At 37.4% G+C, this 27,629-nt stretch overlaps 1 protein-coding gene across 1 annotated transcript in view; it reads right to left on the bottom strand.

The window, feature by feature from the left end:
- Positions 1–27,629, bottom strand: part of SLC6A11 (solute carrier family 6 member 11) — a gene marked incomplete at its 5' end in the record, with an annotated part of 112,431 nt that overhangs the window by 48,118 nt on the left and 36,684 nt on the right. The window contains 2 exons of the mRNA XM_082487736.1: positions 4,426–4,560; positions 27,138–27,270. Coding sequence (XP_082343862.1) covers positions 4,426–4,560; positions 27,138–27,270 — 268 coding nt within the window. The remainder of the gene's footprint in view (positions 1–4,425; positions 4,561–27,137; positions 27,271–27,629) is intronic.

Below are 27,629 nucleotides of genomic sequence, written 5' to 3'. Positions count from 1 at the left end.
TATTATAATTAGCCTAACTGGATAGCCATTGTTTACAGCTGTGGTGAGTAGCATCTTTTTTAAAAGTATCATTTTATATATATGCTCAAACATTCTAAGAAAACGTTAAGGAAGGAGCGAATAACTAGCAAAATAAACTCATGCTAGCCTGAAAATTAAGGAGTATGTAACGAAAACCAGAACTGTCAGGCAAAAAAATCACGTGCATTTATTCTAAGTGATTTTCTATCCCCCCCAAAAAAGTGTTTTGCCTAAAACACATCCGATGTACTAAAATGTTCTTTTTGTCTATAACCACACAGACCATGAAAACTTAGCTTAAGTGCCACATAGGAAAATGCAGGAAGAAATACATTTTGGAGACAGAGGGCAACGTATGGAAAAAAGTTGTCTTTGTACTATAAGACTTATCTAGTGTAAGGGTTATTTCCGGTTAAGGTGATGCTCACTGCTGTGTGTTCGTGTTTTGGTACTAATTTTCAAGAAGAAAGGTCCAGTGAGCTACAAGCCAGTCAACCAAATTTCAGTGCCAGGGAAATTTAGGGAAAAAGTCCTTCAAGAAGCCATTTTCAAATTGGGTGGAGTACCCACTGCAAGAGTACCCCCAGAACAGCTGGAAGCTCTGAGCAGTCATCTGCACAGTCATGTTGAGCTCTCATAGCTGAGATGCTAGAGGTGAATTGTAGAAATGTTTCGGCCATCAGAAATTTTTCTGTATTTTTAACACTTTCTCACCGCAAGAAAAAAATGAGAGAAATTTAAAATCAATCCTAACTGTGATGGCTCAGACTTTCCTGCACCTTGTATGTAATTTGCACTGTCATTCATTTATCACGCTTAACATTCACGTGAGAGTATACCAGAGATAAAGCACAACCTGTATTCTCTCCACATAGAAATGTATTCTAACGTGCAATTCATTTGCAAAGCCCTGATTAATTAAATTTGTTCAAGATTTTGGTAAGCACCAACTGTTCAGAGGAGAGTGCGATTCTGACTATGTTGTCATGTTCACCCCTACAGATGCTGTAATGAATATCTTCATTAAAACAATACATATTTTTTTAATAAAAAAACAGTAAGTCAGCCAGTTATTAGCATATAAGCACACAATAAACAAGAAGGTTTTATTTTTATTTTCCCCGCTCAATTTAAGAATCCACTGCTACAGCAAGGTTTAAATTTACATATCTGTGTTTTCCACACCATTGACCTTAATATTACTCTTTGATCCATCAAACTGGCAGGTCTGTTAGTCCCTATAACCAATTTAACCTTTTCCATGCACAAACATTTGGAAAATCCCATTATGAAGAACCAAATGTTTTACTCGAAAAGGAGCAGTGAGTACCACACACAAGCACAATTACATATTAAGTGATTTAAATGTGTTGAGGGACAACAAGAACCACAATCTGAGTCAGAGTTGCACACAAAAACTGTAACAATCCCATTAACTTTGTAAAATACTTTTTTGTGCGAGTTATAACTCAGGAAGGACCCCGCATTTGAGCTATAAACAGCACCTGTATCTTCCAGATGGGGGTAGAGGGACATATTTCAAGCCAATTTGAGCATGAAGGCTATACAGACCTTACTGTTGAGGAAACAAAGCATTTCTGAAGCTTAAATATAGTACTCCACTATTATAATGAAAAGTGATTGGTATGAGCTCTACAGATACATGGGACAAAAGATGGCATTTTCAGACCAAGAGGATTCAGTCTGCTGAAAAGATAGAATATAAAAATGAAACAGAGAACACAGCACTTGAAAGCTAAGAGGAACCGAAAAGACAGATGAATAGCTGCTTAGAAAGCTATAACGAACCATGGAATGCAAATTACACAAAGACAAAAGATTCAAGAACTTCAAACTAAAGTGAGCCTTGAAGAGAAACTTATTTATTTAATCCACAGTAAACATAGTTGGCACTGTGGTTCAAATACCACTCTCCTAATACAGACACAGTACTCTCCCTGGGATGTTATTCAAACAGACCTCCAACTGAAGAGGAAAACAACTTCTGCTAGTACACATGCATTATGCTTTGATATTGTGGAGTAAATCCAAATAAACAAGAGTAAAGATGAAAACTGGAAGCACAAATGTCAAGGTTACTTAAATTGTCCTATACTTGCTTCTTGGCAAAAATCTCTAGAACAAATTGAGAAGAGGCTTATAGAATGAGGGGTTTTGATGCAAAAATTTGTGGGTTTGAACATTATTCATTTCTACATTTCCCACCCATAACTCAGAAATCTTTCGTCAAAAATTTAATTGATTAGTCTTAACAAAATACTTCAATTTCAATGAAGTAGCATTTTTCAACACAAAAATAATTCTCCAAAACCATTTCATCACACATACTACAGTTAAAATACCAGTATTAGTGTTCACAATCTCTATTATAGTCCATTATACTTCAGCTTCTTTCCTACAAAAAGGTGCTTAAAATACTGGCTGAGTATGCTGAAGTATGGCAATGTGTCAGTTAAAGTCTCATCAAAACGGAGAAGAAAGTTAAAGCACTTGCTTGTTAAAGCAACTCATTAAGCCTTCCCAAAAGACATTCCAGTATCAGCTGAGCTATATGTGTGGGACAAACAGATACATGCACACGTGCCTTTTAAGTGCTTTTTACTTCACGGACTGCTTAGACTAATACTATGTGCTTTGGAAATTGTCATGACAACAACGTTTTTCTTTACAAATGGAAACAGTATAGTAAATAGGCATATAAAACCCCCTTGTAGCCTGACAATAATGTTGCCTAAGCTTGCGTGCTGTCCCTCAATGACAAACAGAAGCAAGGGTGTCAGTGGCATGTGAAAAATCCACACACGGGGCAAAATCCTGTTAACAGGCCACTCACCCAGCACTGGACAAGTGAAGGAATCAACATTTAAGCAGCGAGACTACCTCTTATTCATACTAGGTCAGCAGACTTCACAGCTGGAGGAATCATCATGGTGTAGTACAAGAAAAGAGTACTCAGGGAACACTTCATTAAGGCAGTGGGTAACTTTAGTTGTCAGAACCACACAGCAGGGTAAAACCCTAGTTAAAACCAGACAAAATAAACAGATGCCACCCATGTTCTCAAATAAGCATACAACAGTCAAATTTCTTGTCTAATATGAGTTAAGACGCATGGGGTTCACTTGAAATTGGACCTGCTTGCTATATTTACTACAGTATTATACGCTGCAAACAAATAACTAGCAGCATGTCAGAGAATCCTGTTGTATTTCTCTGTTACTGTGCTAATTTCTCAGGTGAACTGAGGCCACCTCTGAGCAAGCTAGCCGTTGGAAAGCCATAGCACATCACTGCCCTTCCACAATGCTTCTTTCACTGCCCATCTATGCTGACAATGTTTCTGTCATTTCACGTCAAGTCCACGAGTGGCAACAAGATTCAATTTTCATCTAAAATTTTCAATATTTTAAATGAATCTTTTTCTTTGTAGCTGTTTTTTTCTGTAGAAATATTATTTTTTTAAAGTGAACTTTACATGCGTCAGTCATTTTAGACGCTTCAAGGAAATAAGCTGAAGGGTCCCCTCTATTATTTTTTGAAAAAGAAAAAAAAACCCAAACACAAAACCAACCCCCAAAAAAAACATTTACTATAAGCAGAGGTTAAAAAAAACACTAACGTATTTTCAGTAAACAGATTAAAACAATTAATTTTGACAAATATTCCCAAACTTACTTTCTATCTCCATCTCAGAATCTATTTAATATCGTAACAGCTTTGGGAGTGACACTGTATGATGTCTTTTACGTTGCCAAACCAGACAAGTAAAATGCTGTCTGCAACCTGTCAGGTTTTGTAGAGCTGGTGTCATTTGATATCAGAAAAATGATACATAACAACTGTTTTATTGTACTCATCTGTCAATGAAAAAAATCAACTTAATGCAATATTTCCATGTTCAACTTATTCTGGAAACAATGAAAAAGAGAGAGTTCCTGGTTTGAGTATTTCTTTCCTCCTTGATTGCATATAGAGACTTCTCCTTCAAAGACAACAATCTTCTGAATGATTAATTTCTCTACTAATCTTGACTGAGATTTAGATTTGGAATGAGCAAAGAACGGTAAAATGGGTAAGTCTTAGTTAAATTTGTTCCCATTGTAACCAGTGGCAATGCTCATGCCCCTCAGTAGCAGAAGCAGCAACTGCAACTGAACACTTCCGAAAATTCTGATTTATCAGCCAAGGTACTTTTCTACTAAAAGAATAATATGTTCCAACACATGTAAGCAGTGACAGCCTTAAAGTCCTATCCACAATTCCAAATCTCTGACAGTGAACAGCAATCTCCAGCAATCACCTGTATTCACAATTCAAAATCAAGAGTCTCATGCAGTTTTTCCCAATCAAAGAGGAAAATAAATATATGGACCATGGTCCTACCTGTGGGTCAGACAGTCGAGAAAGGTCAGGGTACAAGTAGAACTTTATCCCCTCGGAAGCGCCTGGTAATGTTACTCCACGAATCAGAAGAATCATCAACATGATATAGGGGAACGTGGCTGTTACATACACAACCTAGCAAGAAGCAGCAAACATTAGAAAAGTATTTTCTTCCAACTGCAACAAAAACACCTCATTTCAACATCCATTTTGCCATTAGATAAAAAACAAATCCTTTTCTGGAGGAAAAGTGCTATTGATACCCTTGTTTGTGCAGGTGACTTTTATCCTCCAAACATATTCCCTTCTAAACTATTTATGTCTTGTAGGAAAGGTCAACACCTTTTCATAGAGAGACCGGGAAGTTCTCCAAGTATATTGTTTACTCTCTGTGACAGGTGACCAGACACTCTACTATGGCGTACCTGTACACTATACCACATACCATTCCGAACACAGATACAGGGGAATTGACTCAGAATTACAAGTAATTAATTGCATTATATTTATGTATTATATAACAACATATGCAATGAATTCTCAGTCCACTTGTAATTACTAAACTGTCATAAGACTGCTTTGCCTGCATGTCTGTGTTTGAGGAATAAACATTTCATCAAGCCTAAAGGTTAAATGCTATGTATATCTCCGTGTCATTTGCTCTAGTACCCTTATCATGGAAAGCACCTTCAGGCAAGATTACTCAAGTGCTCAAGCCCAGCAATTTCTATTTTCACATATTTGGCCATGTTTTTTTCGGAAATCAGTTTACTCTGTGCATTGGGACCAACTGAACCTTTCTGGAAACCTGCAAGAAGTCTTGTTTTCCAAAAGGAAGAACTGAGCAGAACTGATTCCATTTTACGATCACAATCCTGAGACCAGTATATAGCTGCTCAAACTTGGAGATGGATTAAATGATAAATTCCATGTCACTATAAATTGCTCCTTTAAACAATAACATACCTTAAACTTAACTCTATAATTCCCTATAGCCATTTCTGCCTGTACAAAATAGATATAAAATATCCTAATATGAGATGATACTCTTCTACAACTGCCTTGCACAAATCAAAATTAATTAAAAAGCTGCAAGAATGGGGAAAGTCATTTGGTGAAAAACATAAACTGTATAGCACTCAAAAATATGCATTTTAAATGCAAAAGTTCATTACCAGTCTCATGCCCATGTAAATGAAAGAGATGCATAAGAGAATGCACCCATGAAAGGATCTTCAAACACATTTTCATGACTAATGAACTGAATTTTGATTTTCAGACCATGATGAGTATTTAACCCCAAGCATGAGATCATCTCACGTCTGCCTCAGCTGTGCCACTCAGAAATCCAGGAACTTAAAATCACACGGCTGATTTCAAACATGTCCAGCTGCCCAAGACATATTCAGACACTTCACTCTCACTGACTTTACCAGGAGGTAAGCATCTAGATATCTTTCAGGTGTCTTATACCTTTTGAAAATAGAAGGCATGATTTTTCCAGGAAATGGAGACAAGCATTATATTCCTACAGGTCACAGAAGCTTGAACTGATGAATTCATAGGTCAATAAAATGCAAAATAGAAAGCTTTATCCCAGTGTTTACATTTTGTATCATTGACTATTAGTGGAAAAAGCAAACTGATATGACTGGCTGAACTTAAACAGACCTTGTCTCAAAAAGACTGCTCTTCACATTTAGGTTTCAAATAAAAATGGATCATCAGTTAATAAGAAATTAAAAAAAAAAAAAACCACATGGAATGGACATGGTCCTGCTCTGAGTCTTCTATTGGGTGGAAAGGACAAAGTAGCCAGCAACTGGTTTTCTTGCTTCTGTATTTAATTGTTTGCCAGCTATTTTTCTCTACTTCTTTTAAATCAATAGTTGCTTTTAACAGAGGATAGTCAACCCATATACATTTGATGAAATGGAAGGTATTGCACCTGAATATCTGTTATAACATTAAAGAATAACATGTCACTGCATCATGCTTGGTTAACTATACTGTTAGCAGCCTTCTAATTTGTGCATCCTGCCATCTTGCGCATCCTGTCACTGCCTTGAAACATTTTCCATCAGCAAACAGATTGCAATTTTGCAGAGGCAGATTTCCCAGGTTCCTTTGGGCGTACTTCTTCACTTAGCTCTATCAAGGAAGAAGCTGAAACCACTCATCTCTATGCCCAAGAGAGATCAAGTACAGGTACCCTTGTACAGCAGTCTGTAATCCTTCAGCAGCCATCCAAGAGTGTACAATTATACTTCACAGTTTTCTGTTGGCTTTTCTTAATGCCTTCCACAGCCCATCCACACCTATTAATATTACTGCAAGTACTAGAACCACAACCTCTAGCATATTTTTTTTATCATGAGGATAGTTGTGCCTCAGCTTGAGAGGAGTAAGGGCTCTCTTTCCTTTCTGGTTACTATGCAGAAAAGAGGATATAAATACAGCGCAACTGGCTCACTATTTCTGGCAGTAAATACTAATGCAGATCCCCAGAACAACAATGAAAGAGATACCAAGGAAGCACATGCAGGAAACATACACTCTTCCTGGGCCAACTGACGTTCTGACAATTTATCGGTCTTAGTGCTCACAGCTAATGAGGCTGCTAAAACTGCAAGCTGCTCTTGCACTGCAATAGGTATGTGTATGGTGTTCAGAGAGGGGAGAGAAGGCCACCACTTGTCAGAGTTGTCCGAGTGTCCCAGTGTGTTGAGCCACTTGATTCTGTTGCCTCCAGTGCTGGTTTTATCATGCTTCTCAAGAGCTCATGAGGTGAAGGAGGATGGGGCAGTTTAGAAATCAAATGCCATTATTAGTATCATCATCACATCTGTAGGCATTAAAAGTTTCCTGAATTGTTTTCTTTTCTTTCAACACATCAAACCTCTCTGAATATAAATGTGAACACAACTGTTTCTAATTACACTGCATCCTGTTTTAATTGACTTTAATTGCTTGGTATGATAATTTGCATTCCAATGCTCAAAATGCTTTTTTTAAACCCTTCTCAGAGCAATGCCAGTGTTTAAGCAGTTGGAAACAAAATAAAAAATTCTGGCATGCTAGTTTTTGCACCAAGTTCTCCTACTACAATATAATTCAAAGACAAATTTACAAAGATATTTAGACATACAAATACGTGGAAAGGCACCTACTTGGACATCTAACAGCTCTTAAGCATACTTAGGTGTTTAACTGAAAGTACATTAGGACCAAAGATCCTGAGCATAGATTTTTCATTGACTGCCATGAACTCTAAGTACCATGTACTGGAACTTTAAATACCAAAACCTGAAGAGACTTAGGTGTCTATAGTGCTCAAGGTAGTTATAGAGATATCTAGGTATCGATGCAATGATTTCATGAGTAAGGCACAATAAAGATCTTGAGAACTGAAGTAGCTGCCAGTTTGCTTCTTTTCACACCTAAGTATCTTTAAAGCGCAAATGTGGTGCACAGGTTCAAATTTGGCTACTGGGACTGTTGAACTTCTGGTCCTAAATGAAAACGTGCTTTTCTGAACGTGCTGTCTAAATCATGCCACAGAGGTTCAAGTGAAGGTGGGCTGGCTTGTGAGAAAATGTAAAACAAATACATGATAAATCTGTTGAGAATAAGGAAGAATCCCTGAATGCAATGAATTGAGCTACACACCCACAGAAATCTAAAAGCCTAAAAATATATTCGTCTGGCTACAGTTGCTATACAACACACCAGCCTGATGTTCACACACTATCTCACAGCAGCTTCTTAGTAGGGTGTCATGAATAGGAAGTAGTGAACTTTAATCCTTTGCTTGGCTCTTGCTGAAAACATAACTGAACTAGAATGCGATGAACAAAATATAACTTTCTGAGTCTAGGGAGTTGAGGGAATTCTTTCCTGCAAGCTGCGATGTTTGAGCTTGTTTGCACTATAATGAACCAATTGCATTTTGTAAATAAAAGTGTTTAATTTGACTTGATGCTTCAGAAAATGACTGGCTTGCTAATCCCCTTGCCCCAAAGTCCTCTATTGCTCCATTAGGCTATAAACACAAGTAGTATCAATGCAAGAACTGCAATTTGCCTGAACTTGGTATTAGAAGAGTTGTATGAAGAATAAGACGTGACCCCATGCCCTGGTCATCCTTATCTTTCATTTACTGTTTTCAGCATATTGGCTGAAATTTAGCCTATTTATTTAGTAGACAATGTCACCACCAAGAACTAGACTGACATCACCAACTTTTTTGTTAAGAGGAGACTGCTGAGCAACCTTCAGATCTCAGTGACATACAAGGTTTGTCTACACAGGACAAATAAAAGAAAATTATGCCCACACCGCAGTACACTCCTGTGTGGAGAAACAACTTGGGAACCAAAAGTTCGCTGAGTGATGTGACAGGGAAAAGAGTAATTTTTGTCCTGCTTTACAGTCTTGATGCAGAGGGCATATTAGTACAACTATAGAAATATAATTATCTTACCACTGTCTGGCAGCTCTGGTGTCTTTGTAGTCACACCCAGGTATTACCTATTTGGGCATGATTTCCATCAAAATTTGAAAGAGTTCTACATGCCATAGTTAACCCAGACATCTTGGCTACACTAATATTTTTCCAGTTTCACAAATTCTAGTTTCCTAGATGTTAACAGCAGATGATAACACGATAAAAGATTTTCTTTTACAACCACCATGGTATACTGTGAAATTTTCCATACAACATCGTTTGAAAAAGAGTCTTTTGCTGATAGGACACTATAGCATCTATGGACATACAGAGGACAACTGAAAAGAGATTTTTTCAACATTAATTTGATTTACAGGAAAACCGGCACAGAACAGTATAAAGGAACAACAGCCGATTCTTGAGTTTTTAAACATTATGTCAAAAGGGGAGAAAAATTATCTAGATCTGCCTACATTTTAAAGCTAAAATTTCATATGCAGAAAGAGAAACTAAACCAAAAACCCAACAAAATACCAGATGAGTGGTTTTGTATGATGTATGATTAGGAGGGTATGGGGGAGATACAATCAGCAAAATAGCTGATTTTTCTATTTTCTCTTTGTGTTTTATCAATTTATTCAGCATCATCTTGTTTGTCTATCCACAGAGGGAAATTTGTTCCAGAATGATATTGCGAACTGTCCTTAACCAGATTTATTACAAACTGCAGAATTTCCTCTAAGCTACTAATGAATCGCATGGGAGTGCATACAGTTTCACTTGGAGTGCAAAGAAGTTCAAAAACCAACAGGTAAGAAAATTTAACGAGATTTGAAAGCCAAGAAATAAGTATCACAGAAGAAAAATTCACCGTTAATGCAAGATGAACTAGAAAATAGAAATGAGGAGAGGACATTTAACAAAGGCATGTAAGAATGTTGTTAAATGCACAGTGATCACAGGAAGCCAAAGATTCTACATAACACAAAAAAAAGGCAGAACGGAATAAACACTTCCAATATCACATCACACTGAGGTCATCGGCTGGGACACAGCAAAATCTCTATCTAGCAGGACTGTGCACATCCTTATTTTTATCCTTGTCGTGGTAAAAACAATAAAAAAATAAATGAAAGTCTGAGTCAAGCTGAAACAGCTTTCTTTACATTGAAATGAAAGCTCAACTTCAAAATTCATTTTGAGTCAATAAAAAAAAATAAATTACATTCTATTCCATTTTGTTTTGGCATTATTTTTGCTGAATGAGTAGAAGGGAGGTCTCTCTCAGCTGAAAAATGCTTTAACAAGCCAAAGTCATTATTTATAAGCTTCATTTCAATATTAAAAAAATAGGTGAAAAATGTTTGTTTCCTATTTTTCCAGCAAGAAATTATTCTCTACATTGAGTCTGACTTTATGAATTTTTCAGCACTTCCCAAACTACATTTCAACAACATACTTCGTGTTCAAAAACCGCCTACCTGTCGTCAAAGGCTCCAAAAGGAGGGGAGAAAAAATATGGTGGAAGTTTTGACTCAGTGCCGAGGACCAGCACTGTAATAGCGTCCACCAGGCCAATCCAGGAATACAGCTAAAATTGGAAAGCGATGAAAAAGTACCAACGGCAGAAAATATCAATGCCACTCATATTCCCAGCTGAAGTGAGTGAACAATTCACTTATATGATGAGCTATTTGTCCCCAAAATATTCTTTAAGCAGCACCGAGTTTTCTAAATATGTGTTACTTGAAATTATTTCCCAGCTAATTACCACAGCTAGTTTTGTCTCCAGATTGCCCAGGACCATTGAAATCAGGGTTTGTCTTATTTCTGCTAAAACTGCTCTTCAAGTTTGTTAGTTATTTTTATGGGGTCTGCAGGCCTCATATTTAATCAAAAAACGTACTGCCTAGATCAAATGCAAAGATAGATTTTCATGTATTTGTATAAAATTTTCCTAATTTAACAGATACTGCTGCCCCAAAACATTAATTTGTTAGACTGCCAAGAGAAACCAAAACAGAAATGATCACAAATATAGACCGAGAGATTTCAAGACAAATATCTTGCAACACAGCTGTATCCACACTGCAGAAGTGGTGCACTTCACACTGCACCTCCAGCAACACCCCAATTCCTTGGTTATCCCTACTTCTCAGCTCGGTGTTTTGATACAATGAGAGAGTGCACAACTCCCCACATCACCTTCAGAAATGAACCTTGCTGTGTGAGTAGAAGGGAGTTCAGTGATCCTGCAGAGACTGCCCAATACATACAACTGGAAAACACTGATTAAGAAGTGCTTCTTGGAACAGAACTTCCTCTCTGTGCAGACATAATCAGTAAAGCCAAAAGTGCATATATAACATGTAGAAGCAGTTAAATTTATCACATTATTTAAATCAATTCTGTGAGGACCTGCATTTAAACACTAATTAATGGTAACTGCAGATAACCAAATTCTTTCTTGAACTGACCATATGCATGCACAGCTTAATAATGACCTAATCACTTACAAAGAATGTGCCAACAGCTTCTAATAAAGTGGGACTGATCATAATAGATGGGCTGGATCCTGAAAGAATGTCTTTACATCACAGTTTCACGTATTTCAAGAAACCATTCCAGTCTGAATAAGACTTGGTCAAATTCATAGCAAAATTTGATTCAGGGCATCAAGAAAAGAGACTCGCTTTATCTAGATTAAGGCCTACAGGAAACTAGTTGCATGGTTACCCTAAGTTTACAAGACCCTGCTCTGAAGTGTACAGAAAGATTCACTAGAGAATCCACACAATGCTAATCTTGCTGGCCTGAATTAAGAAACTGTAAGACTGTGAGACTGTTAGTCATACTGTTTCATCAATGCTACTACATTTTTCCTGTCATTAAGTGCCAAAGGAGGAAAGCAGGAAGACTTCTTAGATAAATACCTATAGTAAATACAACTCGGAGAAATCTTAGGAACTAAGTGCAACAACTAGCATCCTCCCAGTGCTGCTCTCCTTCAGTCTCCAAAATTCATCCTACACTTACCAACTGCCTGAGTGTCCTCAGAGGAGTAATGTTGGTAAAAAAAGTAAAGGATGCAACAATTGTAAACACTAACATACCTAAGAGCATGCTCTTTATTTTTTAGAAAGTGTGCTGTCATATTGTTAATATATTGTTAATACACTGCCAATACAAAAATTCTAACAGTTGTAAAAACATTATGCCCAAAATAATTCTGTGAAGCAAGGGGAGGTCTGTAGTGTAATTTTCAAGTGGAGAAAGTTGCAGAAAACATTTAGCACTACAATTTAGCAAGCAGATACAGCTATACCAGCATAGTACAAAAGAAACAAACTGATGATAAAATCAGGGTATTATTGTCCCTGGTACCTATAGGCTGTGGTGGTGGGGTTTTGTTTTGTCTAAGGTTTTTGTTTTGGTTTGGGTGTTTTTTTTACCCTGAAGAGGTTATCGATTTAAATTCATTGTTTTACCTCCACCATGAATGGGCCAGCCACCAAGTAGAATGGCAAATGAAATAATGGTATCCTATAACTATGACTAATGTTAATTTATGGTTTTTGTTAACATTCAAGTGCACAAAGAGGAAGACCTGCTCTGTGGTTGTGGACAGGGAGAGGAGGACTGATAGGGAGGAAGCAAACTTCAGCATCTTGGCTAAGCTCATTACAGCAAGCAAAAGTGTTTATGTAGAGCTCCCATCAAGTAGGGAATTTGCAGAGCCACAAATATCTCAAAATCAAAGACTGCTATTTAATCAAGTAAAAGTCAACTTTAAAAATCACTCAGGAAGAATTTTAAATATAAATTAGGACTAATTAATCAACTGAGGGATTTTTTCCATTTTGAAAAGGTCTTTAAAAAGTTCAAGCTTTTATAAATCAAAGCTGTTCCTTTTCAGAATCTTCCAGGATTTTCAGACTTCTGAACGCTATCTAGTTTGCCTCTACATGCAACAAGCCAGATACTGATATTAGTTACATATAGGCACAGAAACCTGAATTTTGCTTAAAAAATGGTTAATGTGGGATAACTACTGCTGATATAGGACAATCCTATTTCTATGAAAATAATTTACAGTGGGTCAGAATTATGCCATACTAGCACTTGAATTTCCGGTTTTGTTACTGAGTTTACACAGGCAAAAACGGGGGACTGATAAGTTGCTAAGTGAATTTGATTTCTTAGCTACTCTAGATGTGCCTTCCAGCTCTCACTGAACGCTCAAGTCAGCAGGTTCTGACATATTCTAAAAATGTTTAATGTGTAGAGCAGATAAAGATGCAAGGGCCAGAACAGGACAGGAGATGATTTTCATGTCACACAAAAACTTGTCAGATCTTAAATCTGCACTGGAATGAACTCAAAATTTCGGGGTTCATTCCTCTGAACTGGAGGACAATAAAGGTTTGTTTGCCCTCTGACTGCTTGCTAGAGAACATGAAACTGGGTCTTCCAGATGAGTGTTGTCCTCATGTAATTACTAGTTGCTCTAAAGAAGGACTAGTTTCAGTGAATCAACATTTTCCAGTGAACCAGAGCTTTACCAGAACATTCCTTATCATCTCCAGCTTAGATTGCTTGCTTGTTCTGCCTGATTTTCCTCACTGGTCTTTAAAAAAAAACTCAAACAAGCAAAAAAGCAAAACACACACCCAGAATGACCACCACCACTAAGGAAAAAAAATGACTGCACGCAGTCTGGAAAGTGGCTACAACATTATCTACCAAAAGAATTAGTAGGTAAGGTTTCCTAGCTAGAACTCCTCCTTCAGGTGGCCATGAAAGGAAAAAGATGCCAGTCAAAGATCAATATAGCAATCAGAGTATATTATCTGCACAAAGGCCTAAACTGAGAAGGAGGTAAGAAAAGAATCAGGCAAAGTAGCCAGCATCTGTGAAGTCATCAAATAAATACATGGCTACATTAGAAATTTTAAATAATTGCAAATATTAAAACCATGAAACATCAACACAATAGGAATTTGGAATTTCCCCAGAACTTTGCACCAAAACTAGTCACACACGAGCTTTTTTTAGATATGTAGTCTATCAAACTTCCAAGCACTCAAGCAGATATATTAATGGCCATCACTGAATGATTTTTCAGTCAATTCTGCACACTTTTTTCTGAGTACCACAGCATTATTTAATCTTGGGCAATAAACGCTGGAGAAAAAGTGATTTGTAAACAAGCAAGCAAAAAAGACATCCCTATAGCACACTCATACCTCTTCCTTCTTTTGATTATTTTTGTAATCATGAAACTATCTCCTGCATTGGACTAGATGTAGAGATCTCTTCCAACCAAAACCATTCTACGATTCTATTGGAAGGTTTGGGATGTTTATAGGGTAATAAAGAGCTTACCATTTATTATTGAAAAAGGTGTGTGCTTGCCTACCCACAGGATGACAGACAATTTTCTGTCATCCACTGAGGAATATAGGCCCTTATCACCATCTTGACAGCTGACAGATGTATTCACCATAAAGCATTTGCAATACCACTTGTGTATTAAGTATAATAATATAACAGAAATATAATAAATAGCCTTACCACCTAAACTAACAAGTATCCTTATTCTCTGGACCATAACTCTCCACATTTCCATTCCCTATGGCTACTACATCTATTATAATGCAGTTAGTCACATCTTTATTTTACCTAAAGGCTTATTGCACTGTAACTTCCCTACTAAGCAGCCTCTAAATCTAGCCCCTAAATCACCTCATGGTTGACTTGTAGGACACCAACCTGATGCAGTGTGCTGCGACTTGACTGTGTTTTTGAGCTGAGTTTCAGTCTCAGAAAAAGAGGTGGTACAATGCATAGGAAAAATGAGAGAAATCACACATGAAAGAAATCACACAATAAAGACATTGGGCTGGAATATAGTGTGACTTAAAAGTATGCTAGCGCCACAGATTTATTTTTCTGTCTTAGGCAAATGCTTTCTGCTCTCCTTCATCCCTTCAGTTCAACAGAGATCTCTGTCTCATATGCGGACATAAAGGCAACCTCTTTGGGGAACAGAGGCATCTCACTGTGTTCATCCAAGTCTCGGTACGCTGAGATTCTAACCTCAGTAATGCACTCCAGGAACAAGTGACATACAAACCAAACCTCAAAAATACTTACTGACCTCAACTATGGTTACTTATCTCAGGTAGCAACAAACACATTTTATACCCACAGGAAATAAGTCAAAGAAGTTTTTGTTACATTTAATTCTTTGTGTCAGTGCCTTACGCTTCCTGCATATGACACAATCAAGCTTATACCAGCAGTTTCAAGGTTTTTTTTCATTTTTCTTTTTTAACCACAGAAATTTTTCAATTGCGCAGCAGCAGAAGTGAATAGCAGGTGCACGGCAGCCAAGTAACTTCTCAGGGATGTGTTTTAGTTACCAACATAGCACCAGCAGCCGCCTGAAGCTGCCTTTGTTGCTCATGTAGCAATTTATTTCATTAAGCTCTCCCATTCTGAAGACTGAGTTTGGATACAATCCATGTTAGTTGACACCAGGGTGGTATACAGAATTAAAGTTTGTAAATCTCACAAGAACAGCCTTGTAAACAAAACTTCTACCATAAAGACATCTTTACATCATAGATAAAGCCAAAAATCTGGCTTATACTGACTGCAGAAACTAAAGAGACTGGCAGGAATTTGATATAACACTAACCTTTGCATACAGTGCCATGGGGGTGGATACCTATAAACTACTTTGTAAATTGCTAAGAATGAGCCAATTGTGAAGCTATATAGATTAGCACTAGTTGAGAACAAACTACTAGTGTGAGAATAGGGGATTATATGTATTCTACTTCAGCTGAAGAAATGAAATTGAAGCATCACTAAAACTGTCAGTGCTATAAATGCATACCAAATCTCATGTTTCTGTATTCGAGTTGAAGGACCAAGGAGATACCTTGTATGCTCTTGCTGAATAAAAGGTGCAAGTAATATTCCAAATATATAAACTAAGATCCAACAAAAGCAATATCTATAGAGATTTCTGTACGTACATAACGAGACTAGGACGTGGGCAACCACACAAACATTTTGTAAAACATAGCTTCATAAAACCTCAACAGTTATAAATCACAGATACAAGCAGCGTGTCATATACCTGAAGGTATATGTTTTAGCCCTGACACATGTGTATCAACAACAAGCACAGTAAGACAGAACTACTTATGTTTTGGCTCCTGTTTGATGTTCTTCTGTATGGCATTGTTCACTGGTTATTTTTTTTTGGGTGGGGGATAAGACAACTGGTAAGGAAGGGCAAGTTCTGTGAGAGAAGAAATGAAATATGAAGATGTCATATGGGAACAAATGACTGAAACAATTGCATTTCTAAAGTCTTTTTTTTACTGGGTCATGTGTATTTATTTTTGATAATGAGTAAAAGTGGTAACCTCAATGGAAAAAATAAACCTGCATGTGTTCCCTTTAGCCAATCAATACATTTCTCCTACGGAGATACCTCAATGTTAATCTGTGCCTTCCAGCTTCATGTTTAATTTCTCAGCAAATTTCATTGCATTACGACTGCAAATATCACAGCTGGCTTTCTGCCCTCCGACTCACCTGCCCCCACCCCAATTTTCATACATAAGGATCGACAGATTAGGTGATTTCTCTGCTCCAAAACTCTCATATCTGCATGTGCCCTGAGCTGTCCTTCAGTGCACTGAAACACACTTTTGACTTGCTTGGGCTGTGGACAAGGGCTGAGATCCAGTCTAAGTAAGTATTCATATAAAAGTGGATCTCTGCTGTTAAGGTGCGGCTGGGAAGGTATGAAACCATAAAGATAGGATTCTGATTTAAATTTACTATTTCATACTTTCCCCAGCTGCCAAACAGAAGTTTGGGAAAAACACTCAGAGAAGCACAATAATCTCCTTTTTTTAACAAATCCAAGGTGTCCTTAAATGCTCAGTGCACCGGAGAGTGAAAAAAATATCGCAGTAGCTCTTTTAAAACCTCACACAGAGGAGGCGGATAGCAGGAACTCTGCATGCATCTCATGAATGTTCTACTTTCCCCCTTTGAATACAGAGATCAGTCTTGGACAGAGTGTTAAAGCCTCGCCATGAAGGGCTATTCTCTGCTATTACTTTAGGCTAAAACAAAAGACACTTCAGGAGATACAATCATTGCTGCCTAGTTCCTTTCCCTGAGCTCCTACAATGGGCCCCAGTTCTTTTTTTTTTTTCTTCCACACATCTTTCTCTTATTTTTTTTCTTCTGTCCTTTTACTTTTTCTTTCTGCCTCATTGAGCCCATTAAGGCCTTTATATAGCCTGCTATTGAGAAATAAATTTTCTTTGGGACTAGTGACTGAGTCTTTAACTGCTGGCAAGCAAGGCTTAACTCCTGATGGGAGGGCAGAGAAAACGATGGGTAAAAGGTATAAAAAAGTCCATCTCTGAATTTGGGGTCTTCAAGCACACCAGATACCTTGCAGTGACTTGCTGGTAATCAGCTCAAGGAAAAGGAACATCCTATTCCTAGCAGTTTTTCCACCTCTTTCGTGCATTAGTCTTCATACACATATCATATTAAATATGAGTCTGCTCATATTTACAACCAGATCAATACACTCCTCTCAATGATTTTCCTTGGTTTAGGTCCATGTGCCAGTACTTTTTGCACTTTTAAAAATTGTAAATTAGAGACCTGCCTGAGGACAGAGAAAGTAAGTCAACATGCGGCCCTATCTAGCATAAGAAAAGAGGTCTGCATGCAAACAGGACAGCTTAAGCAGGTGGAGGTGGGCTGGCATACAAGCTGCTGACCCTCTCTGCCTTTCTTGTGGTGGGAAGCTCTGTGGGGTCAGTCTTTTGCCATGGGGATACATTCCAATGGTGACGGCCTTGGCAGATGATTTGCAAAATCTAAGGCTTGGAATGAAGGGGAAAAGCCTTCAAATCTTGACGTTCCGAGTAGCTGCTACATAAAATTGAAAACTTCTCAACTATCTGAGGGGCGGGAAAGGTGAGAAATAATTTACTATTAGTATGCCCTCCATTGCCTCCAGTCCGGATAATGAAGTTATTTGGGAGGGATGAACAGTGAAACATCCATAAATCATCCTACCCTCCCCAGCATTGCAAATGCAGGTGGAGGAGGGAGCATGACTATAAGAAGAGAGGTAAAGGGGAAATGTGTAGAGGTCAATAGTGAGAGATAACACTACACCCAGTCAGCCAGAGACTGACAGCTTACATTTTGCATTTTTGGATGTTCACACAAATTCTGGGGTGTTCCTCAACCAAAAAAAAAAAAAAAAAAAAAAAAAAGAAAATAAAATAAAATAAAAGAAAAAGAAAAAGAAAATGCAACCAATAGTTAAGTGCAGTTGCAGACTTTTTTCTTTTTCCAAGTAATCCATAACAAGGAGTTTGATTTGTTGCAATAAACTCTCAAAAGCTCAGATGTCTACTTTGTATCGAACTCTTCAGGACTATCAGAACTGCAGCCTGGGACAGAAGGTCTTCAGAAGCACTACAGAGTGAAAAAAAACCACAGGGCCCTACACCTTTAGTTAAACCTTGCTAAAATGTGGATGCTAATTAAGTACATCTTATGTACATTTTATTGGCTTTTTTATTCATTATAAGTGGTCTTACAGTTTTCAGTTATTGTTTCCTGCCCATCACATTCACAGATTAACAATAATGTCAAAACTACTTACCAAGCCCTTTTTCTGTTATTGTTAATAGGTCTATGTCAAGATTCCCCAGACAAACAGGCTGTACCTTACTGTTTTCTCTTATCTCTGCTCTTTTAACACACAGAATTAATAACAGACTTCCATACAATTTCTTGACAATTTACACTTAAATGGCCCTTCACTGTGTTCAGCTCAGCAAATCAAACTGATCTGTGGAACTAAATAAGAAGTAAGGAACGGTGCAGCATTGGGAAGGACAACAGCCATCCAGTTACTAAATAAATTTCATGAAGTCCAGCTTAAGACCCTTATATTTATCACAGCTATAAAATGCATTTAGCAGCCTTTACAAGACCCTTCATAGAACGGCCTGGGTTGGAAGGCACCTTAAAGATCATCTAGTTCCAGCCCCCTGCCATGGGCAGGGACAACTTGCACTTGACCAGATTACTCAAAGCCCCATCCAACCTGGCCTTGAACACTTCCAGGGATGTGGTCTCCACAACTTCTCTGGGCAGCCTGTTCCAGTGCCTCACTACCCTATTCCTTATATATACTCTGAAGCTAGCCTCCTTCAGTTTAAAACCATTGCCCCTTGTCCTATCCCTACAGGCCCTACTAAAAAGTCCAACCCTGTCTTTCTTATAAGCCCCCTTCAAGTATTGAAAGGCCACAATAAAGTCTCCCTGAAGCCTTCTCTTCTCCAGGCTGAACAACCTCAACTTTCTCAGCCTGTCAGCAGAGGTGCTCCAACCCTCTGATCATCTTTGTGGCCCTCCTCCGGACTTGCTCTAACAGGTCCATGTCCTTCTTTTGGTGGGGGCCCTGGAGCTGGAGGTAGGACTCCAGGTAGGATCTCACCAGATCAGAGTAGAGGAGCAGAATCCCCTTCCTTGCCCTGCCAGCCACACTTCTTCTGATGCAGCCCAAGATACAGTTGGCTTTCTGGGCTGCGAGTGCACATTGCCGGCTCATGTTGAGCTCTCATCAACCAACACCCCCCAAGTCCTTCTCCTCAGGGCTGCTCTCAATCCATTCTCCACCCAGCCTATATTTGTGCTTGGGATTACCCTGACCCACATGCAGGATCTTGCACTTGGTCTGGTTGAACTTCATGAGCTTTGCGCAGGCCCACCTCTCAAGCCTGTCCATGTCCCTCTGGATGGCATCCCTTCCTTCCAGAGTGTTGACCGCACCACACAGCTTGGCGATGAGGGTGCACTCAATCCCACTGTCCATGTTGCCAACAAAGATGTTAAACAGCACTAGTCCTAATACTGATCCCTGAGGAATACCAGTCATCACTGGTCTCCACTTGGACATTGAGCCATTGACTGCAACTCTTTGTGTGTGGCTATCCAGCCAATTCCTTATCCATCGTCTGGTCCATCCATCAAATCCATGTCTCTCCAATTTATATACATGTCTAAGCTTTGCATGTAAAGCTTAAATAAAACACTCAAACCAGGAAAAATCTGCGAGTCCGTATGGAATCTGAGTAAGTTTGCCAAAGGTAACATTTAGAATGAGACAGGCTCCCATCAGAACCATTAAGCAGAAAAGAATTAGAGAGAACATTACAAGTTAAGATCCTATGGACATACACAGAAAAAAGAAAAAACATGATAGCATAAGAGTAAAATAACAAATTATGCCATCATTTACACATATTCAATCCTATATCCTGCTTACCTATGGTAGGTAAAACAGTACTGCTGTTCCTTTAAGAAAAGAAAGTTCTCTGCTTTGCTAAGGTGTTTATAACTTTTCTAATAATATCACGGTACAAAGTTAAATATTTGAATGAGTAATCCAAGTGACAAGTAAAAAAAATAGGACTGCCTCATACTTTTATGCTTATATACAATAACTACATCACCAAGAAAACCTGCAAGGTCATTTCTAATAGTTTACAATGATGAACTGCAAATTATTTTTTAACCGAACAGTATCCTTTTTAGAGATACAAAGGATAATATGAGGCTATCCAATGATAAATTAGGAGAAAAGTCATAAATGTTTCATGAGGAGATAGTGTGTAATCATTAATCTATTATTTTAGCTTTTGACTTGCAGGGACTATTTAATCAAGCATCTTAGACACCTCATGTTTATGTAGAGAGAGCAGCTATATCAGTGCTTTTTCTTATGTAGCACTTAAACAGATGCAAGTGCACCAACACCTTTCAGCTATGCTTTCCGTGCTACGGTTAACAGAGTACCTACAAAGTGAAAGGGGGTAGTAAGAGATAAACAGAATCATATTAATGTTTTCTAGCACATTTTCAAGTCAAAGCTTAATGAGACAGTGTGATAGACATTTTAAAAGATTATGATCTGAAAAAAAAAAAACAACCTCCAAGCAAATTTGCTTTAGTGCAACATCCACAGCTTTTTACAGGGGGGACTGGGTCTACTCCTTCAGACTCTGCTTTGCAGCCACTTGATACAAGAGTTTATGCTTTCTGCATGTTCTTGTGTCAAGTCAGGACAACGCTCCTGACCTTACCTTTCAGCATCACCCTCTATTTTTATTATCCTCGCCTTCTGTTGTAGTTTTAAAGTATATCAAGTGGAGAGACAGAATAAAGTTAACACACTCTAAGATTAGGATGATGCTGAACTTGAGCGAACTCAACACAAAGAGCAGGAAAGGATCAAAAGATTCCGAAGTCAGAATTAGAGAGCATAATATTCAGTGATTACTGAAGCCTATCTCTCCGATACACAAATTAGTTCCAGAAAAATTTAAGAATGGACTCTTAAGAGATTTGTCCCTCTTCCAGATGATCCTGAAACAATGTGAGAAGGATTTCTCATTGCATATTAGCCAGCAGTTAACAGAGAAGTACAAAACAGTGTGGAAGAACTATTTGCATTTGGCTCTGGCAAAAGAATGGAAGTATAGTCTTTATGATACTAATGACAACTTATTCAAAAAGAACCAAAAAATACATGAGTCTTCGTCTTAGTGGTCAAACAAGCAGTGTGATATTCTAATACTAAATAATGCACAAATCTTAAAGGTACACCTTTCATATCAGAAAATGCCAACCTGGTGTTGAGTCATAAGATGACAAAACCTGACCTACAGTTTTACAACAGACATTAATTTTTGGTTTGTTTACTAAACGATGTTTCCCAGACCAAAAGCAATTTTCCTCTAGCTATCCAGACTTTTTTTCAAATTAGTGTTACCCAGACAAATTATATCAGAAATAATTACACTTATTTGTGTTACAAACATCTTTATGGAAGGGTTCAGAGAACAAACTGGAATGCACTGTAAATCTGAATGCAGTTTACTATTTTGCAAGGAACATAAACTGCTTCTTGTCTGCTTTTTATAACCAAACAATTATTTAATAACATATTCTGTTGCTGTAGAATACATGGCAAAGCAAAGAAAATGGTTTGGGATACAAATTCACATGGCAATATTACATGTTACAAATATTCTGTAAGATGGAACCTGCCTTTTTGGCAATGTTTACCTATAACGCCCTTTGGCAGACCCATTGAAGTCTTCAGCAGACTTTGCATTATTTGTTCACTAGGTCCAACTCTTTCAATAAGACTGAAAGGGTCTCAGTTTGGTTTTTCCAAGAAATGTATTGCATAGGGACAAGGTCCGTTTATGGACTTTATTACACATCGAATACTCACTTGCCTCAACCAGGCTTTGGATCCAAAACTATTGGTCATTATTATATTAGTTTCCCTTTTCTCTTTGTGGCTCACTTTCAAACATAAGATATTACACTTAAAAATGCAAAGCTGGGGATGTGGTAAATTATTCTAATATCCATACTTGAAAATGATAGCAAGACTTTGGGTTGCTTTTTAACACTTTTGATTCAACCCTTCCTCATCTACAGAGTGGGCAGAAGTAGTGCTCTTTTATACAGCACAGAGAACAGAAGCACATCATGCAATGCTATTATAAAGAGATGAGCAAGTCTGATCAGTTGTTCCATGGTTGTGTGACATATTATACACTGATTAGCTGCCACTCCCATTCATGAATAGGCCAATGATGCTGACTAGGAAAGAAAGACTCAATCCTTTTTTGTCCAAGAGGCTGGGAAAGAGACTTCCCAAGATGCCTTCCAACCTGTACAATTTTGTGATTCTATAAACCCATGTACCTGACAGGGTTCCAAAAAACAGTATCAGCACCAGACAGGAATGCATCGCTGCATTCAAAAAGTAAGCAAGATGCTTGAACAGAAAAAGAATGGACTGATGAATAAGACAGACTAGAATAATGCCTTTATATAACTCAGTGTACCAGCCTCCTCACTTCAAAGAGAATTGTGCAGAAGTTGCTACAAGTGAGGAGTCACTATGAGCTCAGAGGAGTGATCACTATCTGAAAAAACTCCCATAATCTCATTTAAAAAAAAAAAAAAAAAAAAAAAAAAGGTAAATATTGGGATTACTTTCTTCAGCAAGCATTTTAGGAAAAATAGATTAGGACATTCTGGTGTCCCTTTCTCAAAGTTTAAAGTACAAGGACATTTAGTCAAATTAACAAATGGATAGTCAAGATCCAAAAAAGAACTGGTTCCCTGGTACCTGAAGATTTCATGACTGTTATATGAAGATCAAAAATTAGCAAGACTCAGCAACTATGTAGGTACATACATTATAGAAACACTCAGAATTGTCATAATAGCAATCATAAATATTTTGGAAAAATAAGATACTAAACCAAGCCCTAATGATCAGAGTCTAGAACAATACTTTAAGTGTTTAGAAAATTAACTTTCTTTAGCCTTCTACATCATTCTTACCTCCTATTTGGAAGCGTTTAATGCTAGCTACTGAAAAACACTTCTGCATAAGATGCCTGTCACGTATTATCAAGCTCAGCAAGTTACAATATACACATAACATTGTGATAACGCTATTGTCATATTTTTCTCCTTTTGCTTTTGATTTTTTTATTTAAAGAGCCTGCATTTAGTATATATGCAAGATTTTAAAAGTTTAAATTTTAAATTGGTAAAACACTGGAGCAGGTTGCCCAGAGAGGTGGCAGATGCTCCATCCCTGGAAACAGTCAAGGTGAGATTGGATGGGGCTCTGAGCAACTTGATCCAGTTGAAGATGTCCCTGCTCACTGCAGGCGGATTGGACTAGATGGCCTTTAAAGACCCCTTCCAGCCCAAACCTTTCTATGATTCTATGATTAATGTGAAAGATAGCATACAAATTACTTCAGATTTAAAACTGAATAATTAATGGCAAGAATGTCAGGAAAGGCACAAATATGTTTCTCCTGAAAGCCGTCAGAACCACCTGAAATTATTTTAATATTACACATTTGTTGGAATGGAAAACTAAATTTTTTTGTGAGAAAACAATTACTTTCAAGAACAGTAATGGAAAAAGCTTGAAACACCTTGTTACCAGTGTCATAAGCACTTCATTTGGAGTTAAACTTTACGTTAGATTTAATATATTTAATACCTTAAAATATTAAATATTAATAATCTGGGTAGATTAGTTCTGTGGTAGTGCTAGTTGGAGAATGATGGCTTTATTTTTTGACAGCTTTTAAGGCTTGGGGTTTTTTTCTCCACCATGCATTAGGATGCAGAGTAAAAAGAGGAAAAGAGTAAACCAACCTCTTAAATATTTCACAGAACACAGCTGTATGAAGATGGTAAGTCTCTCTCTCCTCTTCATTTTGTTTCTTTCTGTTCCCCTGTCCTCTTTCGCTCTAGCTATTCTGTCCCACAGACACCTTGCTTTGAAAATGTTTCCAAAAGTAATAAAACTTTAAGAAGTTTTCCGCTTTGAATAAGGTTGTTATTTCATTGAAATTATTCAATCCAATTAAAGCATATGGCAAATTTAACAGGCTAGCCTAAAGACACTTAATATTATGATAAAAGTCCAGAAGTCAATCTTAAATGTTTCCTGGAAATGAGCATATAACAAATTCAATCTAGTGTGAAGGACTATGATTGGATGAGCTTACACATGAACTTTCGAAATATATTTGAAATATATCAGAATGAAAACTGCAGCCCAGTCATCTATATTTCAAAGCATTTCATTCCTTGGTATCATCCACAATACCTGACTGCTATGTCCTTGTTTAGCTGGTCTGGGAAGGCAGTGAGATGGCACAGATTTCCAGTGACTTTGGCTGTAACAAGTGGCAAGTGTAAAAATAATAAAATTTTTAAATACATCTAAAAAGTGAGCTTACATCCAGGGGAAAAAAAAAGGTACCACTGGAAACCAATTACAATGTCACAGATTCATCTAGTAAAAGGCTTTCCTTACTAATTACAGGAGCAGAATTGTAAAAAGAAGTGACCAATATTGGCTATGAAAGATCTTTACTGCATGTATCTCGAGAAGCAATGGATCTTCTGCATAGGCAGACTGCCGAGTACCACAGTGTCTCCGGAGGAACACGAGAATCCAGCAGTCTGCTTCCTCATGATTTTGGAACCAGAACTGCTGCTCATAGTAAACCGATCTAAGTAGTGTAAATATATGATAAGTCTACTTCTTACAGGACCCTGATCTAAACTTTTTAAGCTTGAGATCTATAAAGCTGAATACTGGGTATTAATTCCATTTTCTTTAACTACCAGTCTTGCAACGGAAGTGCATTTCTGCTTAGTTGAAAAGCTTATCATCCCATTTCAAGTGGGCAAGACCTGTCTCCTCAGTCTGTTTCACCTAACCTCATCAGAAAGGCAGTTATCAAAACCACACCGAAATAAAACCAAATAATTTTCTTCCACCTACTAGTAAGCTGAGGTTTTAGCTAAACTATTAGGAAAAAAAAAAGGTTAAAAAAAAAAAAAAAAAGGTTAAACAGGTCAGTTTCAATTTAATTACTTCCAAAATGCAAGATCTGTTTCTGGAGAAATGGTATAAGCTGAAGGAATCTTGTGTGATATGTATATGAAGAGCAATAAAAATGTGAATGTAAACCACAGAAATGCAGAAATAAAAAATGAATGCTTTCTGAAATCACTAGAGCCTCTTCCTATCAGCAAATGATTTCTACCAACGCTATTTTTCTTAAGTACAGTGCAATTTTGCACAACCTTGCATGAACGCACGCAGGTGCATTCACAATACATGTTTTTTCCTCCACCCTTGGGTCAGATTATACTACGGTAGAATAGATCTCCATCTTCAGACATTCTTTCTGATGGAAAAAAGAAAATTAGTTTTGCTCAGTTTCATTTCTTCACTGCCGGCTGTAGCTCCTCAGACAACTCCAAACCACTTTGTACCTCCCTGGAGTGCATGCTTCAAAGACATATGGACATTTATCTTGTCATTCCCTTATATCACCTTTGCTTCTCTATATTTTTCTCTTTAGTTCCCCCCCCCGCCTTTCCTCTAAACTATTCAAGCTTATACATATCCCTAGACAGTCTTTCTCAACATTTTTCCTGCAATGACTTGATAAAAGCAGAGCTGCATAAATCTGTGCATGCAAATACTTAGATGAAAAATGCAGCACCAGATTGACTGACACAGTTGGCAAATACAGACAGAATTCAGCAAATACTTTCAGCAAAAATTTTGACAGGAAGAAGGATGTGTGTGGTTAAGAAAGCTGAAAAATTTCACTCTGACATTTTCTAAATTAAAAAAAACACTCTACATTTCAAAAATTTCATTTATAAGTGTAGGCTACTAAACCAGAAACAAATAAAAAAAAAATCCAACTGCACTTCCAAACTAAGTAATAAACAACTGAAAATTAAATGCATAAAATGTTTCAATCCACCAATTCTTTTCATTGTATTGTTTGGTTCCAACATGAGAAACCAGTGCTTTTTTAGACCCCCTTCCCCCTCCAGAACTATGGCTCTTTTCCTTTCTCTGTTTAGTTGATGAATCGTATATTCTACTCAGAACTACATCTGCTACTACTCCAGGGCAACCTCTCCATCATCCCATGACTCGCTGAGGCTGTGAAGTAGTACCTCTTTGTTGGGTGTCCAGTAGGGAATGGCATTCACTCAAAAAGTTACAAGTACTAGATATTTTTCTCTTTTTCCCCTAATATGTCCATCTTTATCTCCAAGTTTTTTCATTATTTCTGCTTTTGGTGTTCCATTAGCATTTGTTGTAAGTTGCTTGTATTTCTGAATTCTCTCTGCTGCTGTGTAATTTTCTTGTGTCACTAAGAGTTTCAAATCCTGCCAGTTTGGGACAAAATTCAAGTTTTGGATACCTCGTGCATAGAAATCAACACAACCCAGTATTGATTTCCTGGTTCAAAGATCGGCCAGTAGTAAATTAACAAAACCAAACCAAAAAGAACCAGCCTCATCTAACAGAATTAGGGACAAAGCAAATCATTAAAACCAAGAGGAAGAAAACAATGCAAAGTATGACTGATTCTTAACTATCTAGTATTACAATTTATATACTCCTAAGTATAATTACTTACAGCAATGCAGGATGCATGTGAAAGATTACCCTTATGATTTAAATAAATAAATGACAACACAGGTTTGGAGCACAAGAGAGTCATTAAACAGCTGATACACAGAATTTTAACCTCACCTTTCCAGTAGACTTCGTTCCTTTCCAAATGCAAAAATAGCAGATAGTCCAAGCAGCAAGGAGGCACAGTGCAAGTTCCCAGCGAAGATTCCCAATGTGTTCAATTCCATCAGATATAGCTAGCACCCTTCGTCTTCCAAGAAAAAAAAAAAAAAAAGAAAAAAAAGAAGATAATAATATTGAAGCAAAACAACACTAATATAAAACACTGGGCTAAAACTAAATCAACTGCAATCAAGGAGACTTCTGAGACTACTGAAAATGCACCATACTAAGACAGAAGGAAAAAATAAATATTCTCAGTGGATTCTACATCTGGTTTAAAATAAACAAATGTTTAATTTTTCCAGGTCAGTGACAAAATAAAGAATGATTTAAAAATATTTTTTGTATGAAGTAAAAGTCAAAGAAAAACACCCAAAATTATTTTAATTAATAACTGACCTATATAAGCCCAAGGTAAAGCACTTTAATAATAAATGTTTTTTTTCA

This window comes from Vanellus vanellus, assembly GCF_965231255.1.
Source record: "Vanellus vanellus genome assembly, chromosome: 9".
NCBI classification, from domain to species: domain Eukaryota; kingdom Metazoa; phylum Chordata; class Aves; order Charadriiformes; family Charadriidae; genus Vanellus; species Vanellus vanellus.
This window is presented reverse-complemented; position numbering and strand designations above follow the sequence as displayed.